This window comes from Gambusia affinis, linkage group LG13, assembly GCF_019740435.1.
Source record: "Gambusia affinis linkage group LG13, SWU_Gaff_1.0, whole genome shotgun sequence".
NCBI lineage: Eukaryota > Metazoa > Chordata > Actinopteri > Cyprinodontiformes > Poeciliidae > Gambusia > Gambusia affinis.
This window is the reverse complement of record NC_057880.1, coordinates 402,753-424,558: the sequence shown is the minus strand read 5'-3', so window position 1 is coordinate 424,558 and position 21,806 is coordinate 402,753. Positions and strand designations below refer to the sequence as shown.

Sequence of the window (21,806 nt, the reverse complement as noted above, 5' to 3'; positions counted from 1 at the left end):
TGTTTGTTCTATGCAGTAATAAAACTCTTTATTAGAGCTTGTAACGTTTGGGTTACGTTTGAGGGAGGAGAGGAGGCGGCAGAGTCATCAGGTCGATCAAAAAAAACTCGCAACCACACTGGTACTAGAATTCCACAGTGTTATCTTTAATAAACGCACTCTTCAACAACCTTGTAATGCCCGGTTGAACGGCTGCTGTAGTATCAAAACATAAATAAAATGAACAGAGTCCAAACAACATGTCCGACTAATATGTTTCTCCCTCGCTCTCCACAGAGAAGCTACGGCGCATACGTGTGACGTCATCAGCTAGAATAGAGCATCTTAAAGAGACACCACAAATACGGCTGTTACAAGCTGCTATTTGGCTTTTATCTGGAAAATACTGAAAGCAAAATGAGTCTTCCAGGGATTCGGGTGACTGATGAAGAGCCTTAGTAAATTTTAGTGCAGCTATGCTGCTGGCTAACAGGCTAGTTAACATTTCATCATACTGCTATTGAGCAGTGAATAATACAAAGGTGCACTGTGTGTGTGAACTAAAAGATGTTTATGTTACAACCACATAAAATGTGGTTGTAACATTGAAGTACTGTTTTACAATTTAGGTTACCATAGAAAGAAAAACCTTAAAGTTTAATGTACATTTATGTTCAGCTGCCAGACGTCACTCCTAACTACCAGATGTTCAAAATACAAAGAATAGACATACTTTACCATAAATGAGAATTTTGAAGGAGCTTCACTTAAATAATTCTAATCATTTATAATATAGCAAATCTGATTCAAAACTTCAACAAGCACTCAAGCCTCTATGCATTTTTATTTTTTATTAATTGTTCCAGAAATGAACATCTCAGATAAATATGTCATTGGAGTCGATTCAGTTTAAACTTCAAGACCAGTTTCCTGTTTGTATTGGAAAAGGTTTTTATGAATAAATGCAACTTTGAAAACTTCTGCTTTAACAGACCACTTCCCCTGTAGCAGAAACTTTAGAGAGTCTTTCAAGCCAACAGAAATAAAACCTTTCCACAGAGGCAGCAGGCTGTGTCGCTTTGATTCTGTCTGCCATAGAGATGAGGTGCTGGGCATCACGAGGAACCAGAAGGAGCGTCTGCTCTGGGTTTGTTAGTCGGGTCTAGAGACGTTCCCTCGTACACTACTTGGTTCCGGATGCCCTCCTGTATGACCCTCTGCTGCACCCGTATCTTAATGTTGTTCATTCTGCAGTAAAACCTGAAATGGCACAAAACAGTGAGAAAAACAGCTTTTCTTTTTTGGCAAGGAAACATGTGATAATCCCAGAGAACATACCAAGACCCGAGAGTGGTGAGCATGAAGCCTGCAAAGCCGACATCAAAGGAGCGCCTCACTCGACCTGACGATAGCAGGAGAGAAAGAGTCATCAAGGACAGCTCATTTTAACTAAAATAAAAATGTTTTATTAAAGTCAATGAATGATCACTAGAGATGCAAATATTTTTAAATTCATAAACAATTTTTAATTCAGAAATATTTTTTCATTCAAATGGTCTGTTTACCTATTATGCGACTGACAAGAGAGGAAGTGTAAGGATTTATTTAAAATAAATTCTAGAAAGTTTCATACTGAGTCAAATTTCAGATTTCAATAAATAATAAATAAATTTTCTAACTATTGTACCAGTTAGCTTAGCTGCCATTCTATATATATATATATATATATATATATATATATATATGGCAGATATCCAAGATCCATAGATACATATATATATATATATATATATATATATATATATATATATATATATATATATATATATATATATGTATATATATGTATATATATATATATATATATATATATATATAGATAGACCCGGTCCCATCTAACTACCGACCAATAACCTGTCTCTCCACAACCTGGAAGCTCATGTCAGGCATCATAGCGGCTAAGATAAGCAAACACATGGATCAATACATGAGCACGACACAGAAGGGCATCGGGGTGAATAGCAGAGGAGCCAAACACCAACTCCTTGTAGACCACACAGTTGCCAGAGACTGCAAAACCCGACACACCAACCTGTGCACGGCTTGGATTGATTACACGAAAGCCTATGACTCAATGCCACACACTTGGATCATCGAATGCTTAGAGATGTACAACATCAACAGGACCTTGAGAGCCTTCATTGCAAACTCAATGCGGATGTGGAAAACCACCCTTGAAGCCAATTGCAAGCCATCAAATGTGGCATATACCAAGGAGATGCGCTGTCCCCGCTACTGTTCTGCATAGGCCTGAACCCCCTCAGCCAAATCATCAACAAGACTGGCTACGGATACCGACTCAAGAATGGAGCCAACATCAGCCACCTCCTCTACATGGATGACATCAAGCTGTACGCCAAGAGCGAGCGTGACATAGACTCACTGATCCACACCACCAGGATATACAGCACGGACATTGGGATGTCATTCGGACTAGAGAAGTGTGGTCGGATGGTTACAAAGAGAGGGAAGGTCATCCGCACAGAAGGGATCTCACTTCCAGAAGGAACAATAGCAGACATAGAGGTTACAAATACCTGGGAATATCACAAGCAAATGGCAACCTTGATGAGATCACAAGAAAAAGAGCCACAACCAAATACCTCCAACGAATAAGACAAGTCCTGAGAAGCCAGCTCAATGGCAAGAACAAGATCCGTGCAATAAACAGCTATGCCCTACCAGTGATCAGATACCCTGCAGGAATAATTAGCTGGCCAAAGGAGGAGATACAGGCCACAGATGTTAAGACCCGGAAACTACTAACAATGTATGGAGGACTAGTGACGAGACATCCAAGATCCATAGATACATCAGGGACAAAGCCTCAACAGACAGTGAATGGGGAACAGAAGCTGAGGAACCATCATGGGAGGACAAGCCCCTGCAAATAACCGAAGTGGAAAATGGCTGGTTGTGGCTGCATTAAGCCCCGCCCTCTCTGACATCCAGGTTCCTCCTCTTCGCCGTAGCGTTTGTGTTGTACTTCGTCAATCTCAAGCTGTGATAGCAGCTGCCGTTTGCGGATGTTGGAACACTGAGCTACTAGCTGTTTAGCACTTAGTGTGGACTGGGGATGTCGAAGTAACCATTCCTCCCTCAGTCTTTGCATATAGCCCCTCCGATCGGGGCTACTTGAGTAGTAGCATTCCAACAGATCCAAGTTTTCACCTCTTGCCCATTTCCGCCTCGTTGTTCCAGTAGCCCATTTATCGTCAAGGTGCTCTGGTTCCCCAGCACCTGACGCAGACCTTGTTTGGCCGGGCGACGTCTGAGCCGGCATGTTTCCTTGCTTCTTTGTGTCTCTCATGTTATGAGGTAGGCTGTAGCTTGAAGGATCTTGCCTAAGGACCCAGACAGGATAGCGCCCTTTTTTCCGGTTTCGACCGGGTGAAAAACCCCTGACTTATCTGTTGAGCTATCCTGCCAGCTAATATATATATATATATATATATATATATATATATATATATATATATATATATATATATATATATTATCAACTCTATCACTGATCTTTGACTGAAAATAGGACTTTACAGGACTTTACAGTCATAGTGCATTTAAGTCTGAATCAGTGGATCAATTCAATGATTCTAACCCCAAATCCTCACTCCTCCACCTCTGCACTTATGAAAGTAGAAGGCTTTTCTCTATGACCACTTTCAGGTCTTGAGTTATAGTTTTCTCTAATAATAAACTGAATGAGCATTATTAAACAAGCAAGAGAACAGGGGTCACCAAACTTTTTGAGACTGGGAGCTACTTCACGGGTACAGAGCAACACAAAGGGTTACTTGTTTGATACAGACATAAATATTCTTGGCTCAGCCTTAATAACAATAATACATATACAGTGATCCCTCGCCACTTCGCGGTTCACTTATCGCGGATTCGCTATTTCGCGGATTTTCATAATGCATTTTTTTTTTTTTTTGGTGCATTGTGCTCTGCATTCTGATTCGCTAAAAACTCACTCCCGCTTCTTGTATCAAAACATGCTACGAATTGTGCTATCATTTTGTCGTCTCGTGCAGTTATGTGTACGTACATAAAACAGCTTGGCAAATTTACATTAAGTTGGCCAAATTATCTTGTAATTTCGAACATCTCCTAAACCCATAATGTCGACGAAACGGCCTGGACCGACAAAAGCACCTTGCTAATTGTAAAAAAAAAAAAAGTTTTCTATTTCGCGGATTTCACTTATCGCGGGTCATTTTCGGAACGTAACCCCCGCGATAAACGAGGGATTACTGTATGCATATATGGTTACATGCTGCCTGGTCATAGTAATGTCAGGGACTACTCCCACTAGTTATTAGTAATGATTTCCCATGGCAGATATGGTTAATTGCCATTATGTGATCAGAAGTTCTTAGTTCAGAGTTTTAAGTTTGATTCCCTTTTGGAATCTGTGTGATTCTAAATTGCCCACAAGTGACAGAGTATGGATTATTACAGCTGCAGCTGTATACACTGTGAGATGTCCCTTTAAATAAAAAAAGAAAAGCTATTGTATTTTTTATTATCCAACCCTCTTTACTATTAACAAAATTGTGGAGAGAAGAAAAAGTTGTTTTGTGCCAAAACATCTTGTATGTAGCACACATCAGTGTGAGTTTATGGGGGTCAAAGGTTATGCCAAAGCCTAAATCTTACTGGTCAGTTTGCTCTTTCTGTCAGCTTTACAGTGTGCACGGTTCTGGCGGGTCGCCAGTTTATTAGCTTTTTTTTTTGTGGTTTTGCGAACTTAAAAGCTGACGGGTCACCTGTTGGCTGACACCAGCAGATGTTGAAATAAAAATGTACGACAAATCGGAAGGTACAAAACTATCACTGCACCAAACCTGCAAGAGCACAACCACACGTCGCACAAAAGCTACACAAACCTAAACCACTAGAGCAGCACACCCTTTTTTTTCGTTTTTTTTTTTTTTTTACACAAACTATGCTGAATAACGAAGACATGGAAGCAAAGCCTACCCGGTAGAGCCACGGAAAGAGGAGGATGTAGAGTCCCAGGTTTAGGTGGTGTCAGATGGTCAAAGGAGGAGGTGAAGCAACAATGTTTGCTTAATTGGGGAACGTTTCGACTAGATTAAATTGTTTAACCCACAGTGTTAGCGCGACGCTCAAGAAGAGAGGCTGATGTCAGCTAACGGGTGATCCATCAGATCTCCAGTTCGGGAAATGTCAAAGAAGGTCATAAAACGGCGACCAGCCAGAACTGCACACGGTAAAAAGCTCAGCCGGGATCCAAACTGCTCTTAGAACTCTGCTCATTCATTTTTAGCTTACAGAAAAAGCGCCAAGCCGCCAAATAAACAAAAGCAAACTGACCAATAAGATTTACTTTGGCGTGCGGCCCCCCACAGTCTCAGACATGCGCTACGTACAAGATGTTTTGACACATAAGATCTTTTTTACCTTCGATAATGTCCTGCAGACGTCTGAACTTAAACCATAGAAAAGAGTTTTAGGCGTAAAGCAATTTATTTACTTTTTTTTTTTTTATAATTTACTTTTTTTAAAAATCTAAGTATAAACAAATGTTATTAATTCAATGTAAAAAGATTAACTTAAATAATTTCTGTGGCAGTGCTTCCTAATGACAATGGCTATTTTTAGAACTTCCTCTGCGGGCGACTGACAAGGTCCCCTCGGCGACAGGGAGCCCGCGCGGGCACCGTGTTGGTGACCCCTGCAATTGATGATGCTTAGAAAAATGGAAAACCCAATTTTAACTTGAAACTTACTGGTGGAAAGAAAGAAAAGCATGCCAGCAGCTACTGAGCCTCCGGCTCCATGCAGAATGGCGTCTCGGGCACACGGTATCCTCTGGACATCCAGGATCCCCAACAGTTTAAATCCCTGAAGAATGACACAAGAAGCTCTAAAAGCCATAACACTGCAATGTAAGCCTTACCTAAAGGAGTAGGCAAATATCAGCAAAGTAAGCATTGCTGTCTAAAGCAGTCATTTATGAAACGTAAGACGACAGCAAAAGAAGTTTAATTGTACAACAGTTATAAACAAACACATAAAGCATTTTTTAAAATACATTAAAGAAACAAAGGGTTTCAAAAGCCTATAGTCAAGCTGCTGTAAACAATCATGTTTTCACATTTTGGCTCACGACCAATTAGTATGTTCTTTCTCATATGAAGAGGCAGTACTGTGGTTTGAGAATTGTCAGGATTCTAGCAGCAGCAGCATTTTGGATAAGATCCAACTGTCTGATTAATATTTTACAGAGACAAGTAAAGACATTATTGTGATAATCAAACTTAATTCTTGTGCTTCAGTCTGATAAAACCAGGTTCCATCTACCTCAAGATGAGTAAATGTAAGCTTATGCAATTTTAATAGAGAAAATATGTTCAGCAGCAGCAAACATGACATTTATTCTAATCATGAAAAATTTAAAACATTATCTGAGGATTATTGCTTGAATTTTTCATGCCATAAATTAAATTATTACAAACGAAACAACTATCCACCGCTTTTATTGCAAACTGACAATCATACTTTTCAAACAGTCGGTGTTATGAATTAAGTGGTGGCGGAAGGCAGGGAAGGACAGATGTTACTGTGAGTGTGGCGTTTTAGGACCCCTTTACCGAACCAAGAAATAAACAATGCAATAAACTTAAAGAACTACAAATCTTACCATACCATCCGATTCCAAAACACACCTTTTAAGATATCTAGAATAACTAATTAGGAAGGGTTTTATTGGTCTAATATGGTATGTTGACTTTTTTTTAATTATTATTAATCTGCAACACCATCACAACATGCAAATTACACAAAACTTGTCCCGATTTATGTGTTGCTTCAGAGGTTGAAACTCGTCAAAGGAAGATCGAAATAGATCTCAAGATGCCATAAACAGATCTCAAAGTAAAGATTAATCCCTGAAAGCCAACATAAATGTTGAAGAGCCTTGGGATTTAAAATAAAATGTTTAAAAAGATTGCCTGGCTATGTTATTTTACATCTCCCTCATATTGTAAGGTATTTCAAATAGATATCCACAAAAACAATAGCAAAACCTTTTTAAACAGTTTTTGTAACATGTAATGGCTTATTTAATTCATTTACAGAAGACAAATATATGTGGTAGAGTCATTTCTTCATTGCTGTTGACATGTTTTCTCATAATTTAACTAAAAGTCTTTATTTTTTTCATCAAGTGACTTTAAGAATAAACACTGAAAAAACAATTGTCTTACACTTTTACATCAGAAATGGGCTAAAATCTTAATTCAAACTGAGATTCTGAAAGTGTCACCAGTTAATCCAGGTCTGCTTCTTAAAGTGCGAGGTATTCGTTATGAGAATCAATGACAGGTAGGATTATCGGACTTTCAGCTGTCGTCATAGTTTAGTGGTTAAAATGGCGCTCTCGGAACTCAGCAACTGCTGGTACAACTTTAGTTAGCAGTCGTCTGATTCACTTTTTAGACCAGTTTATTTTATTGTCTAAAAAAAATAATATTCACTTGCTGCCTACGTTTTGGAGGTAATATTGTTTAACAGATTTGCCAGACAAACTTTAACTGTAAGAAAAAGAGGGAGATCCCCGGAGGTCTGGGGACATCAACGAACAGCGTTTTGGTACCGACCTGGACTAGCCTCCAGCCTCAAACATCGATAAGGATTTGAGAGAGACTAGGGCTGTTGGTCAGCTCCAGGACTCCAGCGCTGGGATCAACAAACTCAAAACCACTGTTATCAGGTGGGATACTCACTCAGGTTAACAAATTAATTTCACAAATTCTAAATTATTAAATATAAAATAATAAAGGATCCGATAAACATTTCACCCTGGGGAATAGAGATTGACGATGTTAACAGGAAAAATTGAGATAAAGTCCCAGATAGGCCTGTTGTGATAAACAATAAACCAATTAATCGCACAATAAATTAAAACTATCAACCTCATTTTAATTATCGGCTTTATCATTTCTTCCGAGCTTATTTTATTTCTGTTGATGACACTGAATGAAAAAAGGCTCAACTCTGGTGCTCTCCGCTGACCTCTCCTTCCCTCATTTCTTTAGTGTAATGCTCAGGGCACACTACACGATCTTAGAGTTGTCGGCCGATTGTCAAAAAACGAGACCACACATTAGCGGACAGAAATCCTAGGTATAACGGTTCCTAGGAACGTGCCGTTCGATTGTGCCGTGTGGTGTCCAACAATGGGCACAAAATAATGGCTACAATAATGGCTAACTAATTTTAAAACCAGGCCTTGATCAACAACTATTTATGTCACGTTAGCGAAGAACAGCTCAAAAGACATCGGGTTTATCATCTGCGATAGCAATTTCGCTCCAACTCCTCCCCTTGTCATTTGTATATTCCTTGCATGAAATGTTGAATAAACATTAATGTTGTTTCCACATATCATCTCCAATGTCCGCTGGTCTTTGGTGTCAGTTGTTCGTAATTTCCCCTCAGAAAGCACGGAGTGGAATCCGTGCTTTCTGATTGGCTACCTGTCACATTCAGCAGGCTGCGTTAAAGCTCCCAGTTGGGGAAAACCCTTGATTTAGATCGTAATGGCCTCAACAATCTAGCGTAAAGGTTGGGTGTTGCAAGTAACACCCGACGTTCTAATATTGTCATAAGGGGGAAATAGGGGTAAAAAATCTTGTAGTGTGAACTATTGCATCAGGTAGTCGGATGTGCCCATCTTCTCTATTTAAATCTAATGACTACTGAAGGGCAATATAGTATACAAACTTCATAATCTGCACTCTTTTGGTTGAATTTTATTTCCACTTTGGCTTTATGTTGTTTAGTTTTAATTCAAGTAAATTTTTTGTCAATGGAGACTGAGAATCCATTTTATTTTTATTTTTGATTGTTTTGTTTATTTTATTTATCAGTTCCAGTGTTAAGTGTTTTTTTGAAAATAAAGTGTATCTATCTTTGGCAGGAAATCGCATGCATTATTATGTCATTTCCATTAAATCAGTGCAAAAAAGGTCTTCAAACAATATTATTGTTTATCGCAATAATTTTTGAGACAATTAATTGCTCAGTAAAATTTATCGTGACAGGCCTAGTCTAAGAGAAAAAAAAGAAAAGAAAAAAACATAAAATAAAATAAACAAAAAAAGAGGGGTGGGTTAGAGTCCCTCCCAGATGTTTGGGATCGAGTCCTAAATCGGGTTAAAGTCGCATAGAGAAAAGGAACCACGGTTTTCTAGGTTAGAGTCCTAGTGAAAGTCCTTATCGGTAAATATGGCAGGTATTTTCTTGAGTTTTGGTTTTCTAAATTGAGGTAACCAAACTTTTAGAGAATCCTAAAGACCTTTATTGGAAATAAAGGAAAGGAGGAGTAAGAGGCAGAGTGACCACAAAGCTGATTTGTTGGATTCTGCGAAGAAGTTTGCGTTCTGAAACCACGTAGACCCATTCTTTCTAAATTGGGTGGGATATCCTCTTTAGACTGCAATCTCCTCCTCAGGGTGAATTGTTTGACTATATGATAATGAAATATTTTTTTTAAAAATCAAGGGAAAACGAAAAAGAAGAAAAAATGCAGAACATAAATCTTTTGTCGATAAATTACAGGCCTTAATATGTTTTAAAAATTGTTTTGTTTGTTTTTGTGTATTTGAATAAACAAAATTATTTTATTTCTTAAAAGGATCAGTCAATCAGTCAATCAGTTTTATTTATAAGGGACCCTTTCTCACTACGAGCTGTACAAACAAATAGCCCTCAGGTTTCTCTGACAAACCATTCCATAAACAGGAGCCATAATACTGGATGGATAGTAAATGACTAAAACTATTTGATCATGCAAAAGGTTAAAATAATATTCATGAATACATATGTATGGAAAAAACAAGGAAAACAAAACAAGCCCTAATCGATTTCTATTTGCTTCTTCTCTTTACCTCTGTCTGAGCCTCACTGCAGTGCATCTGACCTCTGACCTCAACTCTTTAAACCTGTCCTCCCATGGACCAGATGCTGTCCCTCCTACAAAACCAGCCGATGAAAGTGACAGAGAGGATCCAGAGAATCAAGAAGATGAAGAAGACAAAAGAAGACCTCCATCACCTCCAGGCACTGAAGTGTCTGTTGATCCTAATTTTTCTTTTGACACCAGAGAACTGATGGAACATTTCCATACAGGGGACAACTGTCCATTCAGGGGACACCTGTCCATTCATGGGACAACTGTCGGTCTCCTGTTGGACATTCAGACTGAAAACTGTGTGCGACTGAGCTTTAACAACCTCCGCTGGTCTGCTGTCCAGTATCAACGTAGAGAAAGAAAAGCTAAACAAAGCTTCAGAGCTGTGAGAGAAGACTTTGAACTGTTTGACGCTTGTTACATCTGTGGACAACATGGACATTGACTGGGGACGATTTGGACAACCAAAGATCCAACGCCAGAACCAGTTGGACTGACAGGAAGCCGGAGGATGGTAAATCTACACTTACTTGTTGAGTTTTGAACTGACACTTATCTATAACTTCACTGCATGTCATCTTTTTTTAAATTTTATTTTCTTTTATTTTTTGACGGGTTTCTTAGAAACACATGACATTCATTAACTCAATTATGATGATTTTTAGTTGTTTCACTTCAGAAGAGTTTAAGAATTTAAAATTTATTCTTCTAGGCATTAGCAAAGTCAACTTAAAATAACTGAAATGTGTGAAAAATTAAAGTTTAGCTGATAAGTTTAAAAGTTTAGACTTATTTAATTATAAGTTAAGCATCAGAAATACACAAATTTATGTTCTCGTTACCATATTAAAATAAGAATAGGCCTGTCACGATAGCAAATTTTGCTGAACAATTAATTGTCTCCAAAATTTTTGTGATAAACGATAATATTGTTTGAAGACCTTTTTACACTGATTTAAAGGAAATGATGTAATAATGCATGCGATTTCCTGCCAAAGATAAATACCCTTTATTTTCAAAAGAACACTTAACACTGGAATGGATAAAGTACACAAAACAACCAAAACAAAAATAAAATGGATTCTCAGTCTCCATTAACAAAAATGTACTTGAATAAAAACACCAAAGTGTAAATAAATATTGCATTCAACCAAAAGAGTTCAGATTATGAAGTCTGTATACCAGGGGTCACCAACACGTGGGCACCCGGTCGCCCGAGTGGACCTTGTCAGTCACCTGCGGAGCAAGTTCTAAAAATAGCCATTGTCATTAGGGAGCACTGCCAAAGAAATTAATTAATTTAATGTTTTTACATTAAATTAATAGCATTTGTTTATATTTAGATTTTGTTTTAAAGTTAATTATAAAAACATTTAAAATAAATTGCTTTATGCAAAAAATACTTTTCTATGGTTAAAGTTCAGAACTGCGCAGACGGCTGCAGGATTTTAATCGGAGGGCAGCATTGCCTGCAGCTGTACAGCTGCACCCACTCTGCCTAACTTAAGATTTTTCCTTGAAGTAAAAAAAGAAAAGTATAATTTCTGAAATTTGTATTATCGAACCCTCTTTACAATTAACCAAATTGTGGAGGAAAAAAAAGATCTTATGTGTCAAAACATCTTGTACGTAGCGCACATCTGAGTCTGTGGGGGGCCGCACGCCAAAGCTTAAATCTTATTGGTCAGTTTGCTTTTGTTTATTTGGCGGCTTGGCACTTTTTCTGCAAGATAAAAATGAATAAGCAGAGTTTGAACCTCCCGTAGTTCTAAGAGCGGTTTGGATACCGGTGGAGCTTTTACCGTGTGCGGTTCTGGCGGGTCGCCTTTTTATGAGCTTCTTTGATGTTTCCTGAACTGGAGAGCTGATGGGTCACCCGCTAACTGACATCTGCCGTTCTTCCTGACCGTTGCGCTAAGACTGGGGGTTAAACAATTTAATCTAGTCAAAACGTTCCCGAATGAAGCAAACATTGTTGCTTCACCTTCTCCTCCTTTGGACTCTGACCCAACCTGAACCTGGGAATCAACATCCTCCTCTTTCCGTGGATCTTACGGTAGGCTTTGCTTCCATGTCTTTATGATTTAGCATCCATCCATCCATCCATTTTCTGTTCATCCTTGTCCCTTAGTGGGCTCGGGAGAGTTGCTAGTGCCTAACTCCAGCTACGTTCCGGGCGAGAGGCGGGGTACACCCTGGACAGGTTGCCATCTCTGTTGTATGATTTAGCATTGTTTGTGTAAAAAAAAAAAAAAACGTAAAAAAAGGGTGCGCTGTTTAGTGGTTTAGGTTTGTGCGGCTTTTTGTGACGCGCACATGATGGAGAGGTGGTCTATTGCAGGTCAGGTGCAGTGATAGTTTTGTACCTTACGATCTGTCTGACATTTTTTTTTTCGACATCTGACCCGTCACCTTTTAAGTTCACGAAACCATTAAAAAAAAAACTAATGAACCGGCGACCCGCCAGAACCACACACTGTAAAAAGCTCAGGCGGCTTCTTACAACTATGGGAGATTCAAGCTCCATTCATAATTTTTAGTTTACAGAAAAAGCAAACTGACCAATAAGATTTAGGCTGTGGCATGCACTTTTACCCCCAGAGACTCACACGGATGTGCGCTACATGTTTTGGCACAAAATCTTTTTCTTCTCTCCACAATTTTCTTAATAGTAAAGAGGGTTTGATAATAAAAAATATAATAACTTTTCTTTTTTTTATTTAAAGGAAAATCTCACAGTTCATACAGCTGTACGGCTGCAACAGTCTACACTGTCAAGTCACTTGTGGGCAATTTAGAATCACACAGAAAAGCTCCAAAGGGGAATGAAACTTAAAACTCTGAACTAAGAACTTCTGATCACATAATAGCAATTAACCATATCTGCCATGGAAAATTATTACTGATAACTATTGTGAGTAGCGGCTGTCAGAGTGGTGCAAAGTCAATAACCTGCTCCTCAACATCTCCAAAACAAAGGAGCTGGTGATCGACTTCAGGAAGAACAAAACGGACATCCAGCCCCTTACCATCAGTGGGACCTGTGTGGAGAGAGTCCCAGTGTTCAGGTTTCTGGGCATGGAGTTGGAGGACAAGCTAACCTGGAGCACAAACACCAAGGAGCTGCTGAAAAAGGCACAGCAGAGACTGTACTTTCTGGGAATCCTCAAGAAGAACTGTCTCCCCTCAAACCTGCTGCAGGCCTTCAATCACTGCTCCATAGAGAGTGTGCTCTCGTACAGTCTGTGTGTCTGGTACGGCAGTAGCACATCCTCAGACAAGAAGGCGCTCCAGAGGGTTGTCAGGGCAGCAGAGAGAACCATAGGAACAGATTTACACTTCCAGACTCCGCAAGAAAGTTATGGACATTTTAAATGACTCTTCACACCCTGGCCATGATCTCTTCCAGCTGCTGCCATCAGGCAAGAGAGCAATAAAAACCAGGACAAATCGCCTAAAAAATAGTTTCTACCCGATGGCAATCCATCCATCCATCTTCTTCCGCTTATCCGGGGTCAGGTCGCGGGGGTAGCAGCTTCAGAAGGGAGGCCCAGACTTCCCTCTCCCCAGCCACTTCTTCCAGCTCCTCCGGAGGAACCCCAAGGCGTTCCCAGGCCAGCCAAGAGACATAGTCCCTCCAGCGTGTCCTGGGTCTTCCCCGGGGCCTCCTCCCGGTGAGACGTGCCCGGAACACCTAACCATGGAGGCATCCTGACCAGATGCCCGAGCCACCTCAACTGGCCCCTCTCGACGTGAAGGAGCAGCGGCTCTACTCTGAGTCTCTCCCGGATGACTGAGCTTCTCACCCTATCTCTAAGGGCGAGCCCAGACACCCTCTGGAGAAAACCCATTTCGGCCGCTTGTATCCATGATCTCGTTCTTTCGGTCATGACCCAAAGCTCATGACCATAGATGAGGGTGGGAACGTAGATCGACCGGTGAATCGAAAGCCTCGCTTTTTGGCTCAGCTCTCGCTTCACCACGACGGACTGGTACAGCGCCCGCTTACAGCAGACGCTGCGCCAATCCGCCTGTCGATCTCCCGCTCCCTTCTTCCCCCATTCGTGAACAAGATCCCATTCGTGCTCCACTTGGGGCAGGACACCCCCCCTGACCCGGAGAAGGCACTTTATCCTTTTCCAGCTCAAGACCATGGCCTCAGATTTGGAGCCACTGATCGCCATCCCAGCCGCTTCGCACTCGGCTGCGAACCGCTCCAGCGAGAGCTGCAGATCACGTCCCGATGAAGCCAAAAGGACCACATCATCCGCAAAAGGATGTTGAGGGATCCGATGGCAATCATGGCACTAAATTCAAAGTCATAAGAACTTCTGCTCTTGACACCACTCTGTTAAAAATGTAAATTCAGTATACTCTGCGACACCTCCAGTTGCTGCAACCATCTTCTGATATGTCTATTTATTTCTCGTTTTGTTTTTTTTTCTTTATCTTTTTATGTATGTATATTTATATTGTGTCTTGTGTATGTGTATATAACCTGCACTTTAACTCAAGTCAAGCACGATCTCAATCTCGTAATCTGTTGATGACAATGACAAATAAATCTTATCTTATCTTAGTCCCTAACATTAATATAATATTAATAATATTAATATTCATAAGAGGATGACTTACTATTATATAAACTTTAAATTTATTATTAAAATTAGTGTAAAACCTAAAGTTTCATTAACATAAGCAACATAGAATAAAATAATTCATAAATATTATGTGTTAGGGAGGTCTAATGATTGAAATACATACACTTATTTTGCAGGTCAGAATTTGGTATTAAAGTAATTACTTAGTAAATTAATTAGAAATATTACTTAGAAAACGGTTTGGTATTCCACTGGTACTTTAACTTCCAAACACATTATTTCAAATTTCTCCTTTTGAAGTTTTCTTAAAGCCAAGGAGATGTTGCAGGACAACTTTTCCAACCCAATAGAAGTGACAATAATAAAGGAATGAATGGAAGTAGGTCTTTTGTATCTTGCGTATGTGTTTTTGTTTCATCGTACATAATAATGTTTCAAAGACTGAATGAATATGTAATGTCTTAACATGTATGGGATAATTTTTACTTCTCACCATAAAAAAATTATAAAGTTCCTTTTATATAATCAGTGGGATGGAATAAAATTTTACGTATGACAAATAGTAAATATTATATATTTACTTATAATCAAAAGGGGGGAAATGACATGGAAAAATTACAATAAGATCACACCTGCTAGTTGTATTGCTATATGTTTATTCTAAGTTCCTGTATAGTCCCACCAAGATAAATCTATTTGGGTTACATGTAAAAGGTTGGACGTTGTTTTTCACAGCTGCATGTGTCTGATTGGATCCCTTATCCCTTTTGTATAAAATTCATGTGTTGTCTCTGCCTGGCAGAGCTTTTCATCCAGACCTGCTTCATTATTGATTGTCCTACAAGCTCTCTGTATTGTGCACAATATATGAATAAACCTGATTGAGGGACTTCACCAGGACAGTGCTTGGTAAAATAGTTTTTTTCCACAACACTTCATACTTTTTTTTTTAGACTTTTATAAAGCATTTGATTCCATTAATCACAACTTTATCTTTAGCTGTCATAAATTCATAAATTTGGATTTGGTCTTTTTCTGCATTACAATTAAACATATCTTAATTTCCTCCTCTTTTAATTATAATGTAGAGAAAATACCAGTAAAACTTTCTGCATTTCACAATCAAGCACTTCTTTCATGGGCACTTAAATACAAACATAATTTTTCTCCCCCTAAATTCTTTATTTGGAATAATCAATAGATCTTTCACAAAAATAAATCTTTATTTTATTCTAAATGGTTTGACAATAAAATTCTTCTGGTGGATCAGCTATTTAACAAAAATGGGTGTTTGCTCAGTTATAGTGAGTTCAAAGTCACGTATAACCTCGCTGTAACTTCTAAAGAATATGATTTTGTGTTTGATGCTGTAACTAATAAAATATGGGAACTCTTTAAAAATAATCTTTTTGATGAATATAAGGCCTTCTTAAATGTAACTGACACCACCGTTTTGGTGTTTTTCTTCTACTTGCAAGAATAACAGAACTATTCGTGCCCTTTTTCAACAAGATATTATTTCTGTACCTTCATCTATTTTTTATTGGAAGAATTTTGTCCCTCATTCACTATGGAGGGCTGCACAGTGGCGCAGTTGGTAGAGCTGTTGCCTTGCAGCAAGAAGGTCCTGGGTTCGATTCCCAGCCGGGGGTCTTTCTGCATGGAGTTTGCATGTTCTTGTGCATGCGTGGGTTCTCTCCGGGTTCTCCGGCTTCCCCCCACAGTCCAAAAACATGACTGTCAGGTTAATTGATTTCTCTAAATTCTCCCTCGGTGTGAGTGTGTGTGTGCATGGTTGTTTGTCTTGTATGTCTCTGTGTTGCCCTGCGACAGACTGGTGACCTGTCCAGGGTGTACCCCGCCTCTCGCCCGGAACACAGCTGGAGATAGGCACCAGCAACCCTCCTGACCCCATTAGGGACGAAGGGTGTTCAGAAAATGGATGGATTCACTATGGAAAAAGGTGTGGACTCTTCATCAGAAACTTTTCATAAACAACAAAATGAAAGATGTCTCTTTAAAATTGTTACATCAAATTTATCCTACTAATCAATACATGATGAAATATATTAAAAATATAGATCCCAACTAGGAATCTACCTGGAATCGACCCCAATTAATTTATAAATGATAAATTAATTAATTGTTTATTGCATAATTAATTGCACAGTGTCAGCTGTTTGGGATTCCCCTCTGTAATTTCCCCTCAGAAAGCATGGAGGAGAATTTGCACTTTCTGATTGTGCAAATCAGAAAGTGATTTGCACAGGCTTAATGCCTGTTGCATTAAGCCTGTTGCGTTAATGCAACAGGCTGCATTAACGCTCCCAGTCGGGGGAAAACCCCTGATTTAGAGTGGCCACAACGATCTACCATAACACACCACACACTACAGGATGATCGGTTGCAAAATCACAATCAGAGAACGACCAACGTTCTAAGATTGTCACAAGGGGAAAATATAGGTGTGAACTAATGTTTAGTGTGAACTACTGCATGTGCCCATCTTCTCTATTTAAATCTAATGATTACTGAAGGGCAATATGGATACAGACTTCATAATCTTCACTCTTTTGGTTGAATGCAGAATTTATTTCCACTTTGGTGATTTTATTCAAGTACATTTTTGTTAATGGAGACTGAGAATCCATTTTATTTTTGTTTTTGTTTATTTTATCCGTTCCAGTGTTAATTGTTCTTTTGAAAATAAAGTGTATTTATCTTTGGCAGGAAATTGCATGCATTATTACATCATTTCCATTAATTCAGTGTAAAAAGGTCTTCAAACAATATTATTGTTTATCGCAATAATTTTTGAGACAATTAATTGCTCACCAAAATTTGCTATTGTGACAGGCCTAACCCCCTGGACAATAAAATAAATTTGCTTTGGTACAGCATAAAAATGCTGTACGTTTTGCAAAGAGCATCCAGAAACAATTAGTCATATATTCTGGAATTGTTGTATCACAAAAAAAATTTGGAAAGTGTGATAACTTTATAAATTGCAATATTGATACAATATGTTCCCTGAGGTATGAACATATTATTTTTAGCTTTCATGGTAAGCATACTAATGCAGACAAAAGACTGGCAATCAATCTAATTATTATATTTGGCGAATTTCATATTCACAAATGTAAATTTTTATCATCTTCACCTTTTTTTACAGTTTTGGATAAGGAAATCAATCTCTATTTATCTACTATTTTCAAGAGTATGAACAAAAAAGCTGTAAACACATATGAATGCTGTAGATCTCTGAATATTTTTAATTTTTCATGTCTGCAATATCTATTTTTTGTTTTTCACACCAATGTATTTTTTTTTTCCCGCCAGGGGGTCTTTTGTGGGCTCTAGTGTCCCTTATTCTAAAGTAGGCTGACAGGAAAGGGGGAAGACAAGTTACGCCTCTGGCAAACTTTATATTATATGAAGTGTATTATAAACATATAATATAATATGCTTTATATACTAAATTGTCACATATACAATTTTTCTTTGTAATTGGAAACAAGGATGATCAGTAATAAATAATAAAAGAAACTTATAAAAAAAAAAAAGAGACGGACACCGTCCCTTTCTGTTTCCTACAACGAGGCCTTCTCGTTAATTTAGTCATCAGTTAGTCCATAACACCGGAGCTTTTATTAATGTGGCTCAGACCGAGTCTCTGGCTTCAGCTCCACATTAACTCCAAGAACCCTTATTTAAAGATGAATGTAATGGAAGTAAAATGTTGTGGTGTTACTTTTAAAAGATCCGTGTATGTCTCTTTAAGCAGGAGTGACAAGATAAAGTGATGAAGGTTACCACACTTTTGTAACTTTGCATGGTTCTGACCCCGTTGGCGTTGTTTCATCTTAGCTGTCAATGCCGTTTGTTTTTAAGTTTATAATTAATAAGAACAGAATATTACCGAGACAGAACGTGAATGAAATAAGAATAGATAACATTTTAAAATAGCCAATGGTGTTAACAACTGATAACCCTCATGAAAACTGGAAGCTACGAAGCCATTGTTTCTCCAGCAAAAAGGAACACAAGCTCCGACCTTTTCCTGGTCTGCCCCTTCTTCTCCTGCCATCTGTGTACAGCCTCGCTCTCCTTCTTGGAAGCTGATATGATAAAAAACCACACTGAACGATAATGTTTGTAACTGAGCTGCTGTTGCGCATGCACCAGGTCGAATAGGTTTAAGGTTGTCCGCCCAATCGTAGTAGCCGTTGAACAACAAGTACAGAGAATACTTCGTTCCGGACCCGACACGTGGACGTATTTGGTCACCACTTCCGATACGTCACGCTCTGTTTCTGACATATACGTACGTGAATATACGTACATATCCACGTACAAATCTGTTACATTTTATAAACAACTATTAGTTAATGTTTATTTGATTGCGATTTTGGTCATTTAAAGGAGTTCATAAAAACTGAAACAATATTAGATGTATTGGAATAAATGTGTATGTAAAAAGTGCGTTTGAATCCTGGACAATAAAATAAAATTTTCTCTCTCGATCTACTTTTCTGTTTGTTACATGCGATCCTAAACACAAAAATTGTTTTTTTTTTTGTTTTTTTTTAATATTCCTATTCTAAGTAAGTTTGAAAATAATAGCTCTGTAAAATCTAGCGAATACAGAAAATCTATATTCTTTTCATTCACCCGCAAAGACAGTATTTTTTGTAATAAAGACGAACCTCAGGCGGAAGGTTTAAAGAACTCTAACTCATGTAACGTGTTATTTAAAACCAATTCCAAACGCACTCATCCATTCAGGACGCTCTAAACAAGAGGATCAAAATCTAAAGTTAACAAAGCCAAACGGGAAGCCTGTCAGGGCGATCGTTTCAAGATAAAAGAGGATTAACTCTCCAGGTGATTAACAATTACCGTTACTATCTACATCCTGTTCTTTTCCAACATAACATTATTTAATATCGCAGCGAAAGTAGCAGTTGTGTAATGTTTTTGAAGTTCATGAAATAATGATTAATAATACTGAATACTATAACTACATAATCAGTATTATAAAATCAATTTATCTCATGCACGTTTGTTATAAAATGGGATCAGGCACCCGCTTCGATCAGGGTAAACTGAAACGGAAAATTTTAATTCCCATACCGATAGTCGAACCCGGTCCGCCTGGTTGAAAATTAGGAAAACCTAATCGCTTCCCCAAATGGGACAGGAACAGAGACCTATGGAGGGGCAGGGGCTCAAATTTAAAAAAGGGGCACATTGAACAAAAACATAGCAACAACCCATATTAATCAAGAATCTAATTGGATCCTACTATGCTACTACATCCAGGGAAATGCAAAGCAAATATGATCTATATTTTCCCCAACAGGTATAAAGTTTCTGCTTCTGCTGCTGACAGTCCTGGAGGTCTGAGTTGATCTGAGACTGTAGCTGTTAAACAGACCAGAGAGAAGAGAAGGCCTCTGGTTATAAAGTTATGAAATAAGCAAATATGCTGCCATTTTACTAATTAAGCCCTTATAATATCTATTTAACCTCTAGAACAACCTGGCAGCAGTCTGCTTTATAGATCAAAAAAAGCTCAAAGGGTTTGATGTTAGCAACTCTGAGACCTAGAATTATAAGACTGGAATATCAAGGCAAAGAAAACTCAGTAGCTGCTGGTTGGGGCCATTCAGGGGCCTCCAGACACTCAGGGGCCCCTAGAAATTATAAGACAGGGCATAGATCTAAACCTATAGCATCATTTATAGAGAATGACAATGTTACTAAATTTTATTTAATACATTCAGCTGAAAAAAATAAATAGTACATTTAGGATTTAATTAGGATGTTTACTTTGTAGAAGTTTAAAGAATCATCTTGATAGTTTGATTGTTGTTACCATGGCTACAATATGGTGTAATCTTTGTCTTTGAATTAGGTTTGTTCACAAATACATCACAGCAAACAACCAATAATCAGTGATGGATTTTAAACTCGGCCAATAAACCTGGTCTCCCTCTCACAGATTCACCTTATTAATATTTAAACATGTTAGTGATGCTGAGGTTCTTAGTAGGATGGTTCCGGAGGGAGGGGGGTTCTGTCTAAGGCCCCATGTTACCTTTGACCGGCTGCTGCGATACACATCTCTGGAATCTACCTGGAATCTACCTGGAATCCCCCGGTGGCCCCTGTCAGTCCGCCGATGCTTTGGAGACATTTTGATTCATTTCATTGTGGCATGTTTGGCTTTTTGCTGCGATTCTATTTATTGCTACAATATTTTCTCTGATGTTTATTTTGTGAATTCGGCCCCGAGATTCGGCCCAAATGCTCTGGGCCGAATCTTCCTTTAACACTTAAGGTTCTGCAATAACTTCTTCAGCCGGGAACCTCCAGCCCAGATCCCGTCAGCAGCGGCTTTAAACCGCCTGGTATGACATTAAGGAGAAGCAGAGCAAACAGTCAGCAGGTGGTACCGGGGGGTACCGGGGCTTTGAGCTGCGTTGCGACTTGCGGTGGACCGACTCAAGCTGCCTGTAGTGAACCAGGGTTTTAGCAGAATGATTAAGTTAAAGTCAGAAGTTTTCTCTGCACCTGAAGCATTTCTGTGTTTAGGGGCGAGGTGGGTTTTGTCCCGCTATTGCAAGGACGATTATAAAAATATACAGTTTTTTTAACGTCAACATCAGACCTACGTTTTTATTCACAAACCAATGTATAAAAAATATTCTTGCCCATAATTTGATAGTTAGAGGACACAGCGCCCCCCCCCCCCCCCCCCCTCCCTTACCATGGACCCAGAGTGTGAACAACATGGAGGCTCTGAGAGTCATTATTAGACTGAGGGCAGCCAGTCTAGTTTATTTTGCTAACTTATATTTAGCTAAATATTATTGCTGAGGGGCACAAACAGGCTTTCTGACATGCAGATTAAAAATAAAAAAAATATATATAAAAAAAAAAAACATTCAAAAAGGGCACTAGGGGCATCACGGATAAAAAGGGCCGGGGCTCCAGCCCCCTTCGCCCCCCCCCTGCACGTGCCTGGACAAGATGATGATGTCCAACAGATAACATTAAGATGCCAACGTTTGTGCCATAGGATTTAGTGGACCTACACTGAAAAAAATACCTCTTTGGATGAAGGTTTTCCACCTGATTACTTTGCTTTATTTCAGCACCATGTAATTCTGTTACTCCTATTTAAAGCAAATGTGTTAGGTCAACTTAATTTATTA

The 21,806-nt window shown here is 38.8% G+C and overlaps 1 protein-coding gene across 3 annotated transcripts; it reads right to left on the bottom strand.

Annotated features, from left to right (window-relative positions):
* Positions 1 to 125: 125 nt before the first annotated feature.
* Positions 126 to 18,825, bottom strand: LOC122842572 (cytochrome c oxidase assembly protein COX20, mitochondrial). Of its 3 annotated transcripts, XM_044136564.1 has the most exons (5): positions 18,641 to 18,726; positions 9,963 to 10,047; positions 5,799 to 5,913; positions 1,318 to 1,381; positions 126 to 1,239 (listed from the first exon to the last, which is right to left on the bottom strand). In XM_044136564.1, the coding sequence occupies exons 2-5, from the start codon at positions 9,987 to 9,989 to the stop codon at positions 1,095 to 1,097; spliced, it is 351 nt and encodes a 116-aa protein (XP_043992499.1). In that variant the 5' UTR covers positions 9,990 to 10,047; positions 18,641 to 18,726; the 3' UTR covers positions 126 to 1,094. The 3 variants fall into 3 exon arrangements, with proteins under 3 accessions (XP_043992499.1, XP_043992498.1, XP_043992500.1); XM_044136563.1 differs by lacking the exon at positions 9,963 to 10,047 and having other exon boundaries at positions 18,641 to 18,815; XM_044136565.1 differs by lacking the exons at positions 5,799 to 5,913; positions 9,963 to 10,047 and having other exon boundaries at positions 18,641 to 18,825.
* Between the last annotated feature and the right edge of the window lie 2,981 nt (positions 18,826 to 21,806).

What these genes read in the sequence shown, in the direction of transcription:
- LOC122842572 (XM_044136563.1), bottom strand. Translation starts at nt 18,673, where the DNA reads ATGGCAGGAGAAGAAGGGGCAGACCAGGAAAAG. An exon ending in GCTTTTCTTTCTTTCCACCA is followed by an intron (nt 1,382 to 5,798) that starts GTAAGTTTCAAG and finishes TGCTATCGTCAG; the next exon opens with GTCGAGTGAGGCGCTCCTTT. An exon ending in CTCACCACTCTCGGGTCTTG is followed by an intron (nt 1,240 to 1,317) that starts GTATGTTCTCTG and finishes GTGCCATTTCAG; the next exon opens with GTTTTACTGCAGAATGAACA.